The sequence below is a fragment of the Urocampus carinirostris genome, chromosome 16 (genome assembly GCF_059441175.1).
Source record: "Urocampus carinirostris isolate Australia breed hairy pipefish chromosome 16, RoL_Ucar_1.0, whole genome shotgun sequence".
In the NCBI taxonomy this organism is placed as follows: Eukaryota; Metazoa; Chordata; class Actinopteri; order Syngnathiformes; family Syngnathidae; genus Urocampus; species Urocampus carinirostris.
In genome coordinates this window covers 33,642,385-33,658,837 of record NC_142364.1, presented here as the reverse complement: position 1 = coordinate 33,658,837, position 16,453 = coordinate 33,642,385, and the positions used below count along the sequence as shown (strand labels likewise).

Genomic DNA, 16,453 nt, shown 5'->3' with positions numbered 1-16,453 from the left:
AGACACGCTCACACACGGAGCAGAGGAGGAGGGGCGGAGCTACCGTAAAGCCTCTAAATAACACTGCGCGCAACTGAAAATGTCTGAATTTCACCCAAAAATGCGCATGAAAAAAAAAATCCTTATTTTGCCGTGTGCTCGCGTGCCACTGGTTAACCCCTTGTGTGCCACTGCTGGCATGCATGCCATAGGTTGCCGACCCCTGATTTATAGTGACATCTCGTGATCAAATATTTAAAGTTGTCCCTTCAACTGTTGTATGTATGACATCTCGTGGTAAAAAATGAGTGTCCCTTAAAATATTTTGTTGCAGAATTGCACCCAGGTTCACAGGTCGCCATGGGTTCCGCAGTGGAAAGAACAGACGAGCATGTGAGAGAATATCTCATGTATCGTGGCTTCACCAGCACATTGAAACACCTTGACAGTGAGATTAAAGCTGACAAGGAGAAAGGCTTCAGGGTAGAACAATTTTTCATTTAGGCATTTATCCAGACATGCCAAACATGTTTACATTTGAAAAATGTTTGCTTTCAGGTGGATAAGATCATAGATCAGCTTCTACAGTTCATCCACAGTTTTGAACTGTCTTCCCTGAAGGCCTACTGGCTTTACCTGGACCGACGGCTCTTCTGCAGACTGGAGGATGTTTACCGTCCCACTGTTAACAAACTAAGAACAAGCTTGTATAGATACTACGTTGTAAACACCATCCAGGTAAGACTAGCGCAAATTCTAGCTGCATTCCAAAGTCCCTGTGTAACCCATTTTTTCATTCCTTTGGCTTACCAGAAAGGAAACTTGGAAAAGACTCAGGAGTTTTTCCAGAAGCAGGCTATGGAGCTGCAGAGTCAGTCAGAGTGGCGAGATTGGTTCATCCTGCCCTTTATTCCTGCGCCCGAACAAAACCCAGCTTTTGCAACGTTTTTCTCTCGCCAGTGGTCGGACACCTTCTTGGTTTCATTACACAACTTCCTTTCTGTGCTATTCCAGTGTATGCATATCCTTCAGTCAAATCCAGCTGTTGTGGGGAATTTTTTGTGAAACAAATGGTTGCTCACATTGCTTGTTTAATTAAGCAGTTAGTTATTCACTGCCATTGAACAATATAGAGTACAGGTAAGATTGGGCCTGAAATATCCAGCCCGACTCGACCCATCTGACAGGTATAAAAGTCCAAACCAGCCCGAACCCAACCGATTAACTTGTTTTGAAGGACCAGCCCTTAAGTAAACCCTAACCTGCACTTTGGGGCTGAAGTACGCACGGTACTGAGGTGCAGCGCCGAAGTGTGTTACTCATGTGAAAGAACAGTTACTTCAGAATAATATCACTTAGGTAGAAGTAAAACAGTAGTCATCCAAATAATTACTTGAGTACAAGTATGTGCATGTTGTCCAGATCCTCCACAAAGAAAAAAAAAACAGAGAGAAGCCTAATCCCACTTAATTATTGACATTTTATGCCCGAACCCGACGCAATATGAAGACAGTGCTACCAAATCCTACAAACCATCCATAGTTGACTACCCCAGTATATAGCAAGATGAAAAATATTCTATAAAAACTACTGTTAATTGTATAGTTAGGTATACACTCAAAATAACAAGAAAATACATCAATGGATTTTGAACTTGTGAAGCAGCAACTTGATCAAAATTGCAGTTTTTGTAAACATATTTTTATCTACTTACATGTTTTTTAATAGAAAAATAACTAAAATAATACTTAAAGTAAGCAAAGATTATTGCCAGTGGAACATTTTTCACAACTTTGTAACTTATTATTTTTTAAATCTTTTGTGAAATAATAAAATGATTAAAATCAGTAAAAATATGTGCTGGAGTATGACTTTATTGGATTATTTTTTGGCAGAGCTATCTCAAACCACTTCATCCAAACCTAATAAGTTATTAAACATACTGTACTACCTGATGAGCAGAGGACCCAAACCTCAGAAAAGAAACGTCTAACCTGTTCTAAAACCCGTCCAAACTTTCTTTTATATTAACTCTCCTACGTTACAAACGCAGATCCATCCTAATGGGTGTGAAAATAAAAAAAACTCTGGTGACCAATAGGGACAATGATGTAAACGGTGCATAACAGTCAAAAACCACTAACAGTGAAGTATTATAGTCAAAATACCAAACTGCAGGTGTCAAATATCAAAAACTGAATCAAGTAATCAACTGCAAAAATCAGGGGGGGGGGAATAATCAAACGGTGCTCGTTTTTTCTATTGACAACGTTCATTATTACTTGGTTATGGTCCATTAGTGCTGCATGCTGGGCACTTGCAGTAACAGAAGGATTTACTAAAGCAAAACTGCTGACTTCCATATCAAATACTTGTGAAAAGCCAAAAAGCTATTATCTGCTATTAAACGGTATAAGCTATTTTTTTTAAATTCAGTTCCTTAACTGGGCTTCACCCCAACCAGTACTACTTAGTTTTGATGCAGAAGTCCAAAAGACAACAAGTCTCGCTGAAGAGAATGAGCAACTTCGTCAGTTGGTAAGTGTGCAAGTCCCCAAAGAAAACATATTTTGTTGTTGTATTCATTTTATGACATTTAAGCGCCTTCTGATGCAGGGGTGTCAAACTAATTTTAAATTAAAACTATCACGGGGGCTAAACTTGTAAATTAGTGGCATAAAACGTGTACCTTAGCTATAGGGCTGGTTATCTTTCGGAGGCTCACAATTAAATCGTGATTATGATTCAGGGGCGTAAGATTCAATCATAAATAATAGTTTTTTTTCTCTTTTTTTTCTTCCCTTATTAAAGCATAATTTTTGTAGTGTTTATCAACTGTGCATTTATAACAAAAAAGAAAAACGATTGGTTTTATTTCTACTACAGTTTATTTACTTCAGGGAAACTCGTGCAAAGTGAGGTAAATTTCACACAAACCCCAGTTTAAGTGCAAATGATTTAAAAGTCTCTTTTTGATTTTTATTTTTTTCTAGAATGTTTTGCCTGAATTTAGGAACTAAAGCTTCTTTAAACATCTGCAAAGACACACCAATGCAATTTTTTTGATTTTGTATTTTTTAGGCCGGGTGCTAACCCAACCACTGGGGATAAAGAACGTAGTTTAGTCGTGACTATTGTGGTTAAGCGTGAAATCCACGCACCACACGTGAGTGCAATTGTATTGCCTTAAACAGCACCTATTTAACCTCTATTGTAAGAAAAAAAACATTGGGATGGGTGTTTCCTCAAATGTTGATAAATGGTAGTCTGCAAACACAGGTACATTGGGTGGTCTGCTCTGGGAGTGGTGTCTAGTTTTTGCGACGCCCAGTGGACGTATTTAAAACTGCAGGTCATTTTTTGGGATGTGATGCGGCTCATTTTTCTCTTGTGCTTCTCAGAATTGTCTGGCAGGCAAGATTAAATCCGTTTGGTGGCCTGATCCATCCCAGGAGCAGTATGTTTGACACCCCTGCTTTAAACTTTGTTTTTAATTTGGACAACCTTCTCACAAAATTGGGTTCATCATATACTCACATTTTTATATCACATCACATTTTGTTCATTAAAAAAACACCTTTATGTAGTCACAGAATCTCTTTGTAAAGAATTGTTCTTTGAGCGCCCGTTTAAATAGTAAATCATAACTTCTTTCACCTATACTATCATACTCTTACACGTGCACAACCATGCTCTCAGACAGACAGTATACCCATGCACAAACACTTTTATACTTTCATTCACAGTATTATTCTCTTTCACATATCCTAATATGCTTTTATACTCCCACGACTAACTCTCACACACATCACACCACAATGCTTTCCCAAACGTACCACTAAACTCTCACTCGCATACAATGCTGCCACACACCGCTATATTCAGAAACATTATACTCTTGCATTTTGTTCCTAAAAACACCTTTAAGTAGTAACAGAATTTATTTGTAAAGGGTTATCTATGTGAAGCCGTTTGAGCAGTAAATCATACTTGTTTTCACCTATAACATCATACTCTCACACATGCACAACTATGCTCTCATTCAGACTGTCATACCCATGCACAAACACTACTATACTCTCTCACTCGTCCAATATGCTCTCACACACATCACTACAAGACTCACACCCTATGCTTTCCCAAACATACTACTAAACTCTCACTCGCATACTACGCTACTACACACTACTATATTCACAAACATACTCTTGCATTTTCATAAAAATGCCTTTAGATAGTTAGAGTCCCTTTGTAAAGAAGTGTTAACTGTGAAAGGCCGTTTGAGAAGTAAATCATGCTTGCTGTCACCAAATATCATATTCTCACACATGCACAATTATGCTCTCATACAGACTGTCATACCCATGCACAAACACTACTATACTCTCTCACACATCCAATATGCTCTCATACACGCACTACTATGCTTTCCCAAACACTACCATACTATCGCACACACACACACACACACACACACATATCAAAAGACTGTTACACACATTATACTATCGCACAGCATTAAAATTGCTATTACTTTAGGTTGTATTTTTTGCACCTGGTGTAATGATCAACTCACTTCTCATTTTTGTCTTACTTTGGGTAATTTTGGTATCCATGGCGATGCACACTGATCTGTGTGTATATGTTGTACAGTTCAACATCTGCCTGGAGTTTATACCAGTATAGTAGTATTCTGAGAGAGTATAGTAGTGTGTCAGTGATAACATAGCAGTGAGTGTATCAGAGTATAGTAGTATGTGTGGTTTTAAATGTGAGAGTATGACTCACTCCTAGAACGGCCTCTCATGGTTATCGTCTCACCATGTCCAGGTGTTCGCCTTGCATACAGAAAACCGAGACGGGAGAGATGGAGACGAGGCGGTCCATCACAAGCTTCCTCTTTATGTTCAGAACATGGACCGACTGGGAGATACTGAGCTGTGAGCCACAAACATCACTGTCTTTTTTTTCCTGACTCCAAAAGTGTGTGCTCTTTCTTCAAATGTTCTTTTTGGGATGTGCATTTTAAGATGCGGTTTTAGTCCTAACTGTAAAAAGGCAGTTGCACTTTTTATAAAAGCAAAATGTCAAGTTTTGCTTCACCAAATATGAGATTCAACCGTATATCGTTTCAGAAAATGATTTTCATTGGTAAATATTATGACTGCTTTAAAAACTTATTTGATGCACAATGTTACTCCTGGTTTGAAGTGACTGATTTTTTTTCCCGCATTTTAGAGTTAGCAAATAATCAGTGGTACCAAATGTTTATGATTTAACACTATTCACTCCAGAAAAACTGGAGTGAACATTGTCTTTTTGTGCAAACATTTCTTTCAGAAATACATGTACCTCTGAATCACAATTTTAAGATATTTTTAGGCACTTTACGGCAAATGCAATTTGCATTATTGTCTGTTTTTATCAGAAATACTTTTAAAATGTTTTATTCAACTAATTTATTTAAGTTACCAATGGCGAATCACATGCTGCGATTACACTGTGCTGTGATACGGTTGATGCTGCAAAATAAACATTTCACTCAAAGGTTCATCAGGCTTTTTTTTTTGGGTGGAACGGATGTTTACTCTCACCGGTTTAGTTTTGTTTTGGACAGAAACCAGTTGTACATCAAATTTACCTTTAAAATTCTTCAAATTCCCCCAGAATACATCTATTTTTAGTTACAGTGATACATCTACATACAAGATTAATATGTTCCTGGATCATGCTCATATCTAGACGAGTAAATCTATAACAAGCAAATTTTCCTTATCTAAAATAATTGAAAGTTTCCTGCCTTCCCAAAGCTTAGTTATCTCTGAATAACTGTACAACACATCTTCCTGATCACCAAAAACACATTCAAATAGTAATTGATCATAAGAAAACAGCAATAACATGATAATAGAATGACGAATAAACCCTGCCCTGTGGCGCAGTAGGAGCAGCCACAGCGGGGTACGGGCTTTTGGCACAGGGTCACATTAATGTCGTCCACCTGTTTCTTCCCTTTGGTTGCCTGGATGTCTGCCGCAGTTTAGTTGCAAGTGTTTTCCATCGAGGGGCGTCCCAGAAATACACGTTTGATGCAAAGGGGTAAAAAAACACAACATAGGTGCATAGGATCAGGTCTATGGCGGCAAATGCTAACTGGGACGAGCTGGTGCTTACAGTGAATAGTTTCAAGCGGTCTATAGTGGTTAACTTGGGTTTTCTCTCGTATGTCGGGCAAGACTTGAGTATCTCGGGAATTCTGTATGCAGAGGTATCACTGAACATTAAGTCAGTGTCTATGCCCTTAAACCTATAGTTCCAGATTGTAAAACAGCCACTAGAAGTCACAATACTAACAATATCTTAAAATGAGTACAGTGGCTCCTTTACAGACAGGCTTCTCGAGATGTGAGAAATTCGAGATACAGGATGTGTTTCGCGCAACTTTTTTTCCGATGCTACCACTAGCGATCGTTGGAGGCTGCTCACCGCCGGCATCGGCTCGTCCCAGTTAGCACGTGCAGTTCCGCAATGCAGACCTGATCCAATGCGCTTGTGTTGTATTATTATTTTCTTTTTTTTAATATCACGACCTGTGGAGCCTGGTCCGGCGGTCGCTGGCGGGACATGGGAAAGAAACTGTCCGGAGTGGGTGAGTGGCACGTGACGGACAGACAGACGGATGATATCAAGGCAAACCCCATTACAGCGGTCTATACCCATCTAACACTGTGCCCCACCCGCCAGAGGTTGGCCCTGTTTCGCTTGCTATGCGTCACCTTCCATGCTCATTCAGCACAGGCTGGGGCTTTGAAGTAATTTTACTTTCATCTTATTTAGCTTTTTACTTAATTTTTATGGTCAATAACTATTTGAATGTGTATTTAGTGATCAGGAAGCTTTATTTAACAGTTATTTGGGGTTAAATTAAATGCTATTAGGAGGCCAGGTACAGATTACAGTGGGACCTCGCTACTTCGCGGTTCCACGTTCGCGGGTTCAGAGCTTCGCAGGTCTAAAAAATAATAAAAAAAAATAATTAAAACCTTTTTTTTTTTTTTTTTTTTTTTTTTTAAGCATTTTTGAAGGGGCGTCGCTAATTCGTGGTTCCACGTTCGCGGATTCAGAGCTTCGCAGGTCTAAAAAAAAAAAAAAATAATTAAAAAAAAGAAATTAAAAAAAAATATATATATATATACTTTGCGGATTTTAACTTTTCGCAGGTGGTTTTGGTCCCCATTAACCGTGATAACTGAGGGATTACTTGTCATTGGTTTTCAGTTATTTTGTTTTGGAAAAATTCACTCAAGATACAACAAATTCTATTTAGAAGCTCAAGCCAGGCAGGAATTATTCCCTTTTGTAGAAGTTTTACTGTGTGTGTATCAGCAGTGATGCATATAAGTAATATGTGTATACAGTTTCTCAGTACCCAAAATGCTTAAGTTTCATTTAAGGTAATAGAAATGTAAATTAGCTGTATGCTTACTTTTGCGCATTTAATCATGTATACCAGTGTCCTTTAAAAAAAAAAAAAGCAATGACAAAAAATAGTGTTTCAAAATGTGTTATGTGATTTTTACATTTTCAAATAAAAAAGGGTGGCAATATCCGAGGCAACCTCTACCATAGCATCTGACCCAAAATTAGCTGTATACAACATTGTCTGGAAATGTTTTGGTTTGTGAGATTAGATTTCTCAGATATTAGGTAGAAGACTTGATCCAAAACCTAAGTTTCTGTGACCTTATACTTGCTTTGCTGTATTCCTATCCATAAGCACTCTTGCTCACATTATGTAATTTGAACCAGTTAAGACCATTGGGTGTCACACACTGGCTGAACCGTCCCGCCTGAGCGGGTGGGCGAACAAGGAAGTATAAAACTAGTAACTACTACTTACGCATCATGCTGAAAAAGGCTCCACGCCTATGTATTTAATCTTTCTGGCATCCGGTAAATGTTTAAATGAGAATATGCAGTCTCCGGGTACTTATTTTTAAACGAGCATTTAGGATAAAATAACCGGGCTGAGGATCAGGCCGAACCTGCCAAGTTTGACTTCCGCTTAAAAAAAAAAAAACTACGCCATTGATTTTTATACATTGACATACATTCATACACCTGAATAATTTAGCTTTATCCACAACCCACCACCATCAATGCGTTTTAAGAATGATATGGCCGTTTAATCTAAGTCACACCTCCAAATAATCTCAAATTAATCATTCATCCTGTTAATACATATGTGGCCATAAAGCTCAATCAATAACAAGATTAATTTGTTTTCCATACTGTACCGAAATCTTGACCAATTGTTTTGCTCTCAGTGACTTGGTGTCAAGCCAGCGAGCTGTGAGTGTCACCACAACGCCATCCAGGAACTTTTTCTCAACATTTCTTCCTCAAGGGCTACGCACACCAGGCGGAAAAGCGCAACAGGCGACTTCAGTTTCTTCGCCAAGCCAGACAGCAGTCGGCAGGAAGGACCAATCCGCCAATCAGGTGAATGTGCCAAAACAGTTAAACGCAATTGCCACAATTTTGTATGGAACATGTTATTAAACGTATTCCCAAACTGAAGGTTTTTTTTTTTCAATTAGGCACAGAATATGTAGTGTTCCTCCCCACAATCATGCAAGTATGTAGTATGATTGTGGGGAGGAAGTATGAAAGTATTCCAAGCACCGGGATACACGAGAAATTTAGTCTCAAAGTTGACCCATCTGGCTCGTTTACTGTATAGCTGTGCTGTCAATGGAGGAATATAACACTTTCCAAGTGAAGAATCCCGTTAACACAACATATGAAGACATCTCTGAAACAGACCGCGATAGTGGTGAACAGCGATTACATTCCGCACATTTCTGCTTGGAGGAATTGGAACTTTCCTTACCCTGTCGCTGGGGGTCTTGTGATTGTTTTCTCTAAGTTGCGTGCTTTGACCTCAAAAAGCTGCATGTGGCAAGTTTAACTGCCGCCGTTTTGGGGTAGTTATCCCCTTTTTGGCTGCTCGCATTTTGTTGTATATTACTGCATCCACCTGCGACTCAACGCCTAAGCATCCACATCAAAAACTACCGTAGCTTCTTAAAACACTTGTACCTGCTAAATTACACGTAAAACAATATGGTGACTTGGTAGGGTGCTGGTGTTCCTCTGATGACGTCACAGCTTAGGATGACAAAGACAAGACTTGCTTTCTTTAAAATGCATTATCTCAGAAATTAATTTGAATATACAGATTAAATATATCCAGATTCTATACAAAATGCATTTACTATTTCCCCAAATTTTGCACGTTTAAGAATCTGGCAATACATTAAAAGGATTCCCCAGAAATTCAGACAATTTTTTTCGTATTACTTTCTTTTTCTAGTCCTCAAAGTCAAAAGATGCAGTCCAAGTGAAAGAGGCAAAACCAGCTTCCAGTGAACCATTTAGTTTGCAATCCCAAAATCCAAACCCGCAGACAAACCAACCGACACACATACGGAACAAGAAAATCCAAGCTCATGAAAAGGAGCGGAAGGAGCTTTTCTCAAAACCATCGCTACAGGTACTTGACCAGTTTGAAATTCTTGCTCGTGTCATATTACATCATCAGATTACTGAGCAGTAGCATGCATAGATAGACACTAGGTGGTGATCTGTCAGAAAAAAAACCTTCAGGATAGTTTAAAAGGAAACTGTAATATTTGACCACCAAATGTCGCTGTATTGTGTAGTGCAACTCAGAACGAGTTCTACAAAGCACAAGGAAGAATACAAATTGCGGAGTCTCCAAGTGGACCAACCATACTGGTTAATTCTTCTTTTTTTGTCCAGCCTTTTTTATTTCTATGGTACCCGTAGCAGTAGGATGATGGCCAATTAAGTCAGTTCCCTAGTTTTTTTCTTTCTTTTCTTTATGAAGTTTTTTTTAACCAATAGAAGGCTCTAAATAATACACACTGTCCCTTTGAAAACATTTTAAAAAATGATTTAACAGTTTACTGTAGTCAATAATGTCTAACATGAATAGAACGGCTGCACCGCAAACCTTGTTGTGTTAAACCTGCCTATGTTCAAATTGACCCAATTCTGTCTTTCCAAAACTATTTTTTTTTTTTTTTACAGTCATTACATGAAAAACTCCCACTTTTTATAGCCTAGACTCCAATTATAATCAGAGATGAATTATCCATCCATTATCTGCACCGCTTATCCTCAGTAGGGTCGGGGGGGTGCTGGAGCCCATCCCAGCTATCTTCGGGCAGTGGGCAGGGGACACCCTGAAATGGTTGCCAGCCAATCGCCGGGCACTCAGAGACGGACAACACACTCGCTCATTCACACCCAGGGACAATTTGGACCGGCCAATTAACCTGACATGCATGTTTTTGGAATGTGGGAGGAAACCGGAGTAGCCGGAGGAAACCCATGCAAGCACGGGGAGAACATGCAAACTCTACACAGGAAGGTTCGATCTCATGACCTCAGAACTGTGCCGCCCACGCACTAACCACTGTTCCGCCGTGCTGCCCGAGATTAATTATAATTCATGATTTTAATCACATGCATCTTTTTGTGTTAAGGTGATGCTTGTGTAGTGTTCATTAGCATTTCAGTGTGAATATCTTTAAGTTGGTGTTGCTTTTCTTCTTACATACTGCTTAGGGGAAACCCGTATTCCAAAAGTGACAGCAATATAATAAATCACCGGACACTTTTCCTTATCGGCTGCCATGTTGTTCAACATGTAACACAATGACGTTACTTCCTCTATGGACTGAAGCTTATTCCTATATGTCTGTGACTGGTACATAGCAACCAATTTAGACAGTCTTCATTTCATTTCTTCAGTTACAAGAAAAAAAGGGGGAAATAGAAGATGTGGATCTTCCGATTGGGAACTCGGGTGAAGATTCCGAGTCTTCTTCCTCAAATAGCAAGAGTGGTGGAGGCACGGAAAACGTCGGGCTATCGGCAGAGCTGCCATTTATCAAACTCAGCCAAGAAGAATATGGAGAACATCATTCTTCAATTATGCACTGCAGGTTGATATTCTGTTAAACATTCTCCTTTTGGAAATTGGATAGGAATCACTGTATACAGTTTGCATGTTATATATAGTTTGGAAATTACAGTAATGGATCCAATCTGTGAGTTAAGTACAAAATCCATTATGTTCACGGTCCATTGTGTTTTAAACAAAGAAACCCCCTACATGAAACAAAGAGTAGCTATTTCCATGGTTACTAGTAGCAAAAGGTTCCTGATCCGACTCAGAAACAGAACCTTCGACATACAGTAGGTCCTCGTGCGTGTGTGTTGACTGAAACCAGATCCTAACTCACGCACGGAAATATTTTTTTGTTGTTTTCAATGATTACAAAAGGTCGAAAAAGCTTTATTCTGTTACAAATTTGTAAGTAGACCTGTTTTGTTCACATTCACATCACACAACTTGTACACGTCACTTATTTCATGCAGTTTAAATGGATCTGATGTCATTTTTACGCATTCAAATCACCAGCCACGGTAGTTTAAATCACTCTAAGTCCATGAAAGTGAAAATAGTAAAACATGCCACAACTTCCAGTTTGCAGGAATGTACCCAAGATAACCAGCGAGTACCAGGCGGAATGGTGACTTCATACTCCCCTGGAGAGTATGGAACTTAAATCAATACACCCCCATGAAACGCCATAGTCTTTCGGCATGCATCTTCGTTTTACGTTTATTGATGTTTAAGGCTCTAGTAATTGGGTAATTGCTGGGAACTACGTAGGTGCCTTAACACCTTAGACAGGCTCATTTATCCACTCTCTCATTAACGTTTGATTATTTATACCAATGATGTGGAATGTCAACAATCTCAGTCGGTAATCTGCTGTTTGCTGCACTTGATTGGATATATCAAATTATATTCTTTTTAACAAATGCATTTAGTCCCCCATCACACTTTCAAGTATTTTTGTTATAATTGTCCTCTTAAAATACTTCTTTTAGGGTTGATTGCTCTGGACGCAAAGTTGCCAGTTTGGATGTTGATGGTGTTATCAAGGTAATTACTCGCCTTTTGTATTTAGGGGAAACCAAACACTGTACAGAAAAGGATTAAACTCAGGATCTTGCACTCAAACACTGTGTCCAATTTTCAGGTCTGGTCATTTAATCCCATTATGCAGACCAAAGCCACAATCATGTCCAAGTCTCCTCTGTTATCCCTTGAGTGGGCCACCAAACCTGACAGATTGGTATGAAAAGACATGCTTAGCATTGATCAGAATCAATTTTTAAAGTGTAATTCATGGTTCATGATTGTCTTGCAGTTAAATGTTATTCATGCCAATGAACTCAGTGGCTTGCACGGATGAATTTGGTGGTGCGAGTGTCCCTACTCCTCTGCCGTGTTTCCAAATGCCTTTTTAGAATGTTTTTTTCCCAGTTATCAGTTAAAGGGACAGTGTGTGTTATTTAACCACTAAATGTTTTTATATGGTATAGTGCAACCGGAAACAAGTTCTATGAAGCACAAAGAAAAATACAAATTACAAAGATTTATGGTGACCGAAACGCACCATTTTACTTTTCAGTCTTTCCCCAGCCTTTTGAGGATTTGGCTACCCTTAACAGCAAGATGTCAATTATGTCAGCTCCCTTTAAGTGAGGCTCATGTTATGTAATATAAATGCTAGTCAATCGACCTTCGAGTCTATTAAAAAAATGCATGCGTATATCTATTTTTTACTTTTGTTCAAATCAATTTTTAATTTTCTTTTTTTACCACAAAGAGTCTCTAAGTAATACACACTGTCCCTTTAATGATTTTGATAGTGACTGATGAGTTCCTTTATAAAAGTTGCACTGTTAACTCGTTCGGAGTGGCTAAATTTTTGGGGCGTATTTTCTTTGTTTACGCCCGCTGAAAAAAATCACTAGCGAGCTGATAATTTACAGGGTGATGAAAGATAGTTTTCGGTTGAAACCCTAACACAATTTCTGTTTTCAACTGTTGCAGAGGAGAGTACAATTGATGAAAAACACTTTTTGCAGCATAGACTCCCATTGTAAATCATAATCTTTGATCCAATTATGTGTGATATGCTTAAAGAAGTTTACAAATGTCAAATTGTTTTCAAGATATGTGCATGTTGAAGTTGTTTATGTACACTTTTACCAAGAGAAATTAGTTGGGAAATGTCTTTGCACTCCACTGTGGTTTGTTTGTTTGAATCTTTTAACCCCTAGTGTCATAGGGGCACAATTTCATGTGATGTGTCTTCGGCAAGTGCACCCTGGTGGTGCCCATCCCTCTCACGGCCAACAAATGTTTCAAACTTTAAGCGGTATTTTGTGTGTGTGTGTGTTAAGCTGTTACTAGGCAGTGGTGTTGGCACCGTACGGCTCTATGATACAGAAGCTAAGAAAAATCTCTATGAGATGAACATTGATGAAACTCACCCACGGTAAAACATTTTTCTTTTCACCATAGTTCATAAAATAAAACAACCTTTAAGAAATACCCAGCGGAACTAGTATTTTAATGACAACAATTTTTTCCCTGATTCCATTCAGTATCTTGTCCTTGGCCTGCAGTCCGAGTGGGTCATCCTTTGTGTGTTCGGCTGCAGCAGTTAATCGAAGTGGTCAAGCTGAAGCTGCTCCTCATCACCCTGTGCAGGTGTACGGACGGCTGCTGCTTTGGGACACCAAGACAGTGAAACAACAGGTATAAGTGAAAACTAATTAGACAAAGCAAATACAACATAGAGAAAAACATCTGAATGGATTTGCAATGTCTGGCATTTACAGGTCTGGTTATTTTATACAAGGGACTTGTGTATCCTGCTGATACCAGCCTTTATTACTTGGGTAGAGACAAACCTACATGTATCTGGCATTAATTAAATATACCTTTGGCAGTATTTGGCTCATGTGGCAGTAAATAGTTCATAGACATAACTGCTCAATACCACCTTTTCTCAGACTGTTCAGTTCATGGTTCATGGATCCCTTAACCAACTGGGTCATCAGGGCAACACTTCCTGTGGGTGTCTTGGTCAAAAATACTGTTGTTTGAGTAAGGAATATTTCTTTTACATAACATAAGGCTAAAATGATTGCCATCTTGCTGCTACGGGTACCCCCATAAACCACAATCCTTGTGAAAGGCTGGGCAAAACAAAAGAAAAAAGTGGTGCGATTTGGTCACTTTTGAGTTTCTGTAGTTTGTATGTTTTCTTGTGCTTTGGAGCACCCGTTTTCGGTTGCACTACACAATACAGCGACATGTCGTGGTCAAATATAATTAAGTGTCCCATTAAAATGTCTGGTACCAGCACTAGACTTACTTTAATAGTTATATGAAACAAATACTCAATATGCTGTAAAAACATTATAAATGTAGATAAACAATCGTTTAAAAAAAGCCTTCCTCTCACCAAAAAGATGAACAAATTCCATCGATAGTTAACACACAAACATCTACGACACTGTGATTTCCGTTGTACTGCATTAGTATTTAAAGTACTCGGACTCATTTATCCATTTCCATCATCGACCATGACAACAAAAAGTAACCTGCTACAGAAGCCCCGATCATGGAAAATTAAAGTAGACCTGGGGGGAAGACTAAAATTTCCAGCGGCTGTACGGACACCCCTTATGCCAGATGTGGTAATGTGGGCCAAAGAGGCAAAGAAGATCATCATCATGAACTGACAGTCCTGTGGAAAGAGGGTTGTGAGGAGGTCTCAAAAGGAAAGTGCAAAATATCCGGACCTCTTGCTTAACTGTAGGCGGAAAGGATGGCAGGCTATGTTGTTCCCATTCAAGCTCGGTTGTAGAGGATTCCACGCCCAGTCAGTGTGGAGGATACTCACAGCCATGGGAGTGGCAAGGAGGTAGAGGAACATAGCAGCTCGCAGGATGGGGGAGCCAGTAGAAAGAGCCTCTTGCTAGTTATCCAGCAGGAGGGGGGAGCTTATCTGAAAGCCAGGAGGAGGCAGTGATTTGGCCACCGATGTCACCCCACCAATGATGTGGTTCAGGGTGGAAACACCTGATGAACTTGGGAACCAACTAATGACATCAAATCCCTCTGCACAAAGCTACATTCGGCAAAAGTGAATGAAGTATGCCATAGGCATATTTGGATGTATCGACACTCTCCTCTCAGTGTAGATACTCTCAGATTTGGCCTAATCATTGTTTTTCTTTTATTTAGCTTCAGTTTTCTTTAGAACCTGAACCCGTAGCCGTTAATTGCACAGCCTTCAATCACAATGGGAATTTGTTGGTTACTGGAGCCGCAGATGGTGTCATCCGACTATTTGGTTTGTATTTTTAAGATATTAATTTTTGTTGATGAGCATTACACAATTCAACAAATTTACTGTTTTTCTTATGGAAATAACAATATTTCTATACTTTTGAGTTATTTTCTCCTCTCCTTTTCCTGTAGACATGCAGCAGTATGAGAGTGCTATGAGCTGGAAGGCACATGATGGGGAGGTTTACAGTGTTGAGTTCAGCTACGATGAGAACACCGTTTTTAGCGTCGGAGAAGACGGCAAGGTGAAACTGCTCTTTTTTAAAAACTACGACCCTAATTTGATTGTGCTTTGACTGACTTACTTTTCTCCCGTGCATTCAGTTCATTCAGTGGAACATCCATCGATTTGGGGTGAAGCAGTCGGAACAGGCTTTACCTCAGGATGCCACTGGCCCATTTGTGCTGTCTGGTTACAGCGGATATAAACAGGTTTGTTAATATTACATACGGTGCTGTGAAAAAGTATTTACCCCTTACCTGATTTCTGTGGTTTTTGCATATTTTTCATTCACAAAGGTTTCAGATCATCAAACCAATTTTAATATCACACAGAGACAACCCAAGAAAATACAAAAAAACAATTTTGAAACGGTGATTCAATTTATTAAGGGACAAAACATATCAAAACCTATTTGGCCCTATGGGAAAAAGTCATTTTCCCCTAAACCTAATAATTAGTTGGGCCACTTTTGGCAGCGATAACAGAAATCAAATGTTTATAATAATTGGTAATGAGTCTTTCACAACTCTGTGGAGGAATTTTGGGCCACTCTTCTTTGCAAAATTGAGTTTTTTTTAGGTTGAACTGCCCGTTTAAGGTCACATCACAGCATTTAAACTGGATTTGAATCCAGACTTTGACTTGGCAGCTACAAAACCTTAATTTTGTTTTGTATATTGTGCCATAAAGAGGTGGACTTGCGGTGTGTTTTGGATTTTTGTCTTTCTGCATGATCCAAGAGCTCTTGAGTTTAAGGAAACAAACTGATGGCCGAATGTTATCTTTTAGGATCTTCTTTTAAACCCCAGTATTAATTCAGTCAACCATAGTAAGTGGTCCTGGCCCTGAGTCATCATAGCAGACTCAGACCATTACACTGCCGCCAACATGTTTTACTTTTCGCATCTTGTTCTTTTCGTCAAATATTGTTCATT

At 39.1% G+C, this 16,453-nt stretch overlaps 1 protein-coding gene across 2 annotated transcripts in view; it reads left to right on the top strand.

The window, feature by feature from the left end:
* Positions 1 to 16,453, top strand: part of wdr91 (WD repeat domain 91) — a 28,994-nt gene that overhangs the window by 8,400 nt on the left and 4,141 nt on the right. For both annotated transcript variants that reach the window (XM_088319654.1, XM_088319655.1), the window contains exons 3-17: positions 314 to 462; positions 538 to 717; positions 793 to 1,000; positions 2,435 to 2,517; positions 4,810 to 4,919; positions 8,307 to 8,481; positions 9,356 to 9,535; positions 10,822 to 11,015; positions 11,971 to 12,025; positions 12,123 to 12,218; positions 13,336 to 13,430; positions 13,540 to 13,693; positions 15,191 to 15,299; positions 15,428 to 15,540; positions 15,620 to 15,727. In XM_088319654.1, coding sequence (XP_088175780.1) covers positions 340 to 462; positions 538 to 717; positions 793 to 1,000; positions 2,435 to 2,517; positions 4,810 to 4,919; positions 8,307 to 8,481; positions 9,356 to 9,535; positions 10,822 to 11,015; positions 11,971 to 12,025; positions 12,123 to 12,218; positions 13,336 to 13,430; positions 13,540 to 13,693; positions 15,191 to 15,299; positions 15,428 to 15,540; positions 15,620 to 15,727 — 1,983 coding nt within the window. In that variant the 5' untranslated portion in view covers positions 314 to 339. The remainder of the gene's footprint in view (positions 1 to 313; positions 463 to 537; positions 718 to 792; positions 1,001 to 2,434; positions 2,518 to 4,809; positions 4,920 to 8,306; positions 8,482 to 9,355; positions 9,536 to 10,821; positions 11,016 to 11,970; positions 12,026 to 12,122; positions 12,219 to 13,335; positions 13,431 to 13,539; positions 13,694 to 15,190; positions 15,300 to 15,427; positions 15,541 to 15,619; positions 15,728 to 16,453) is intronic.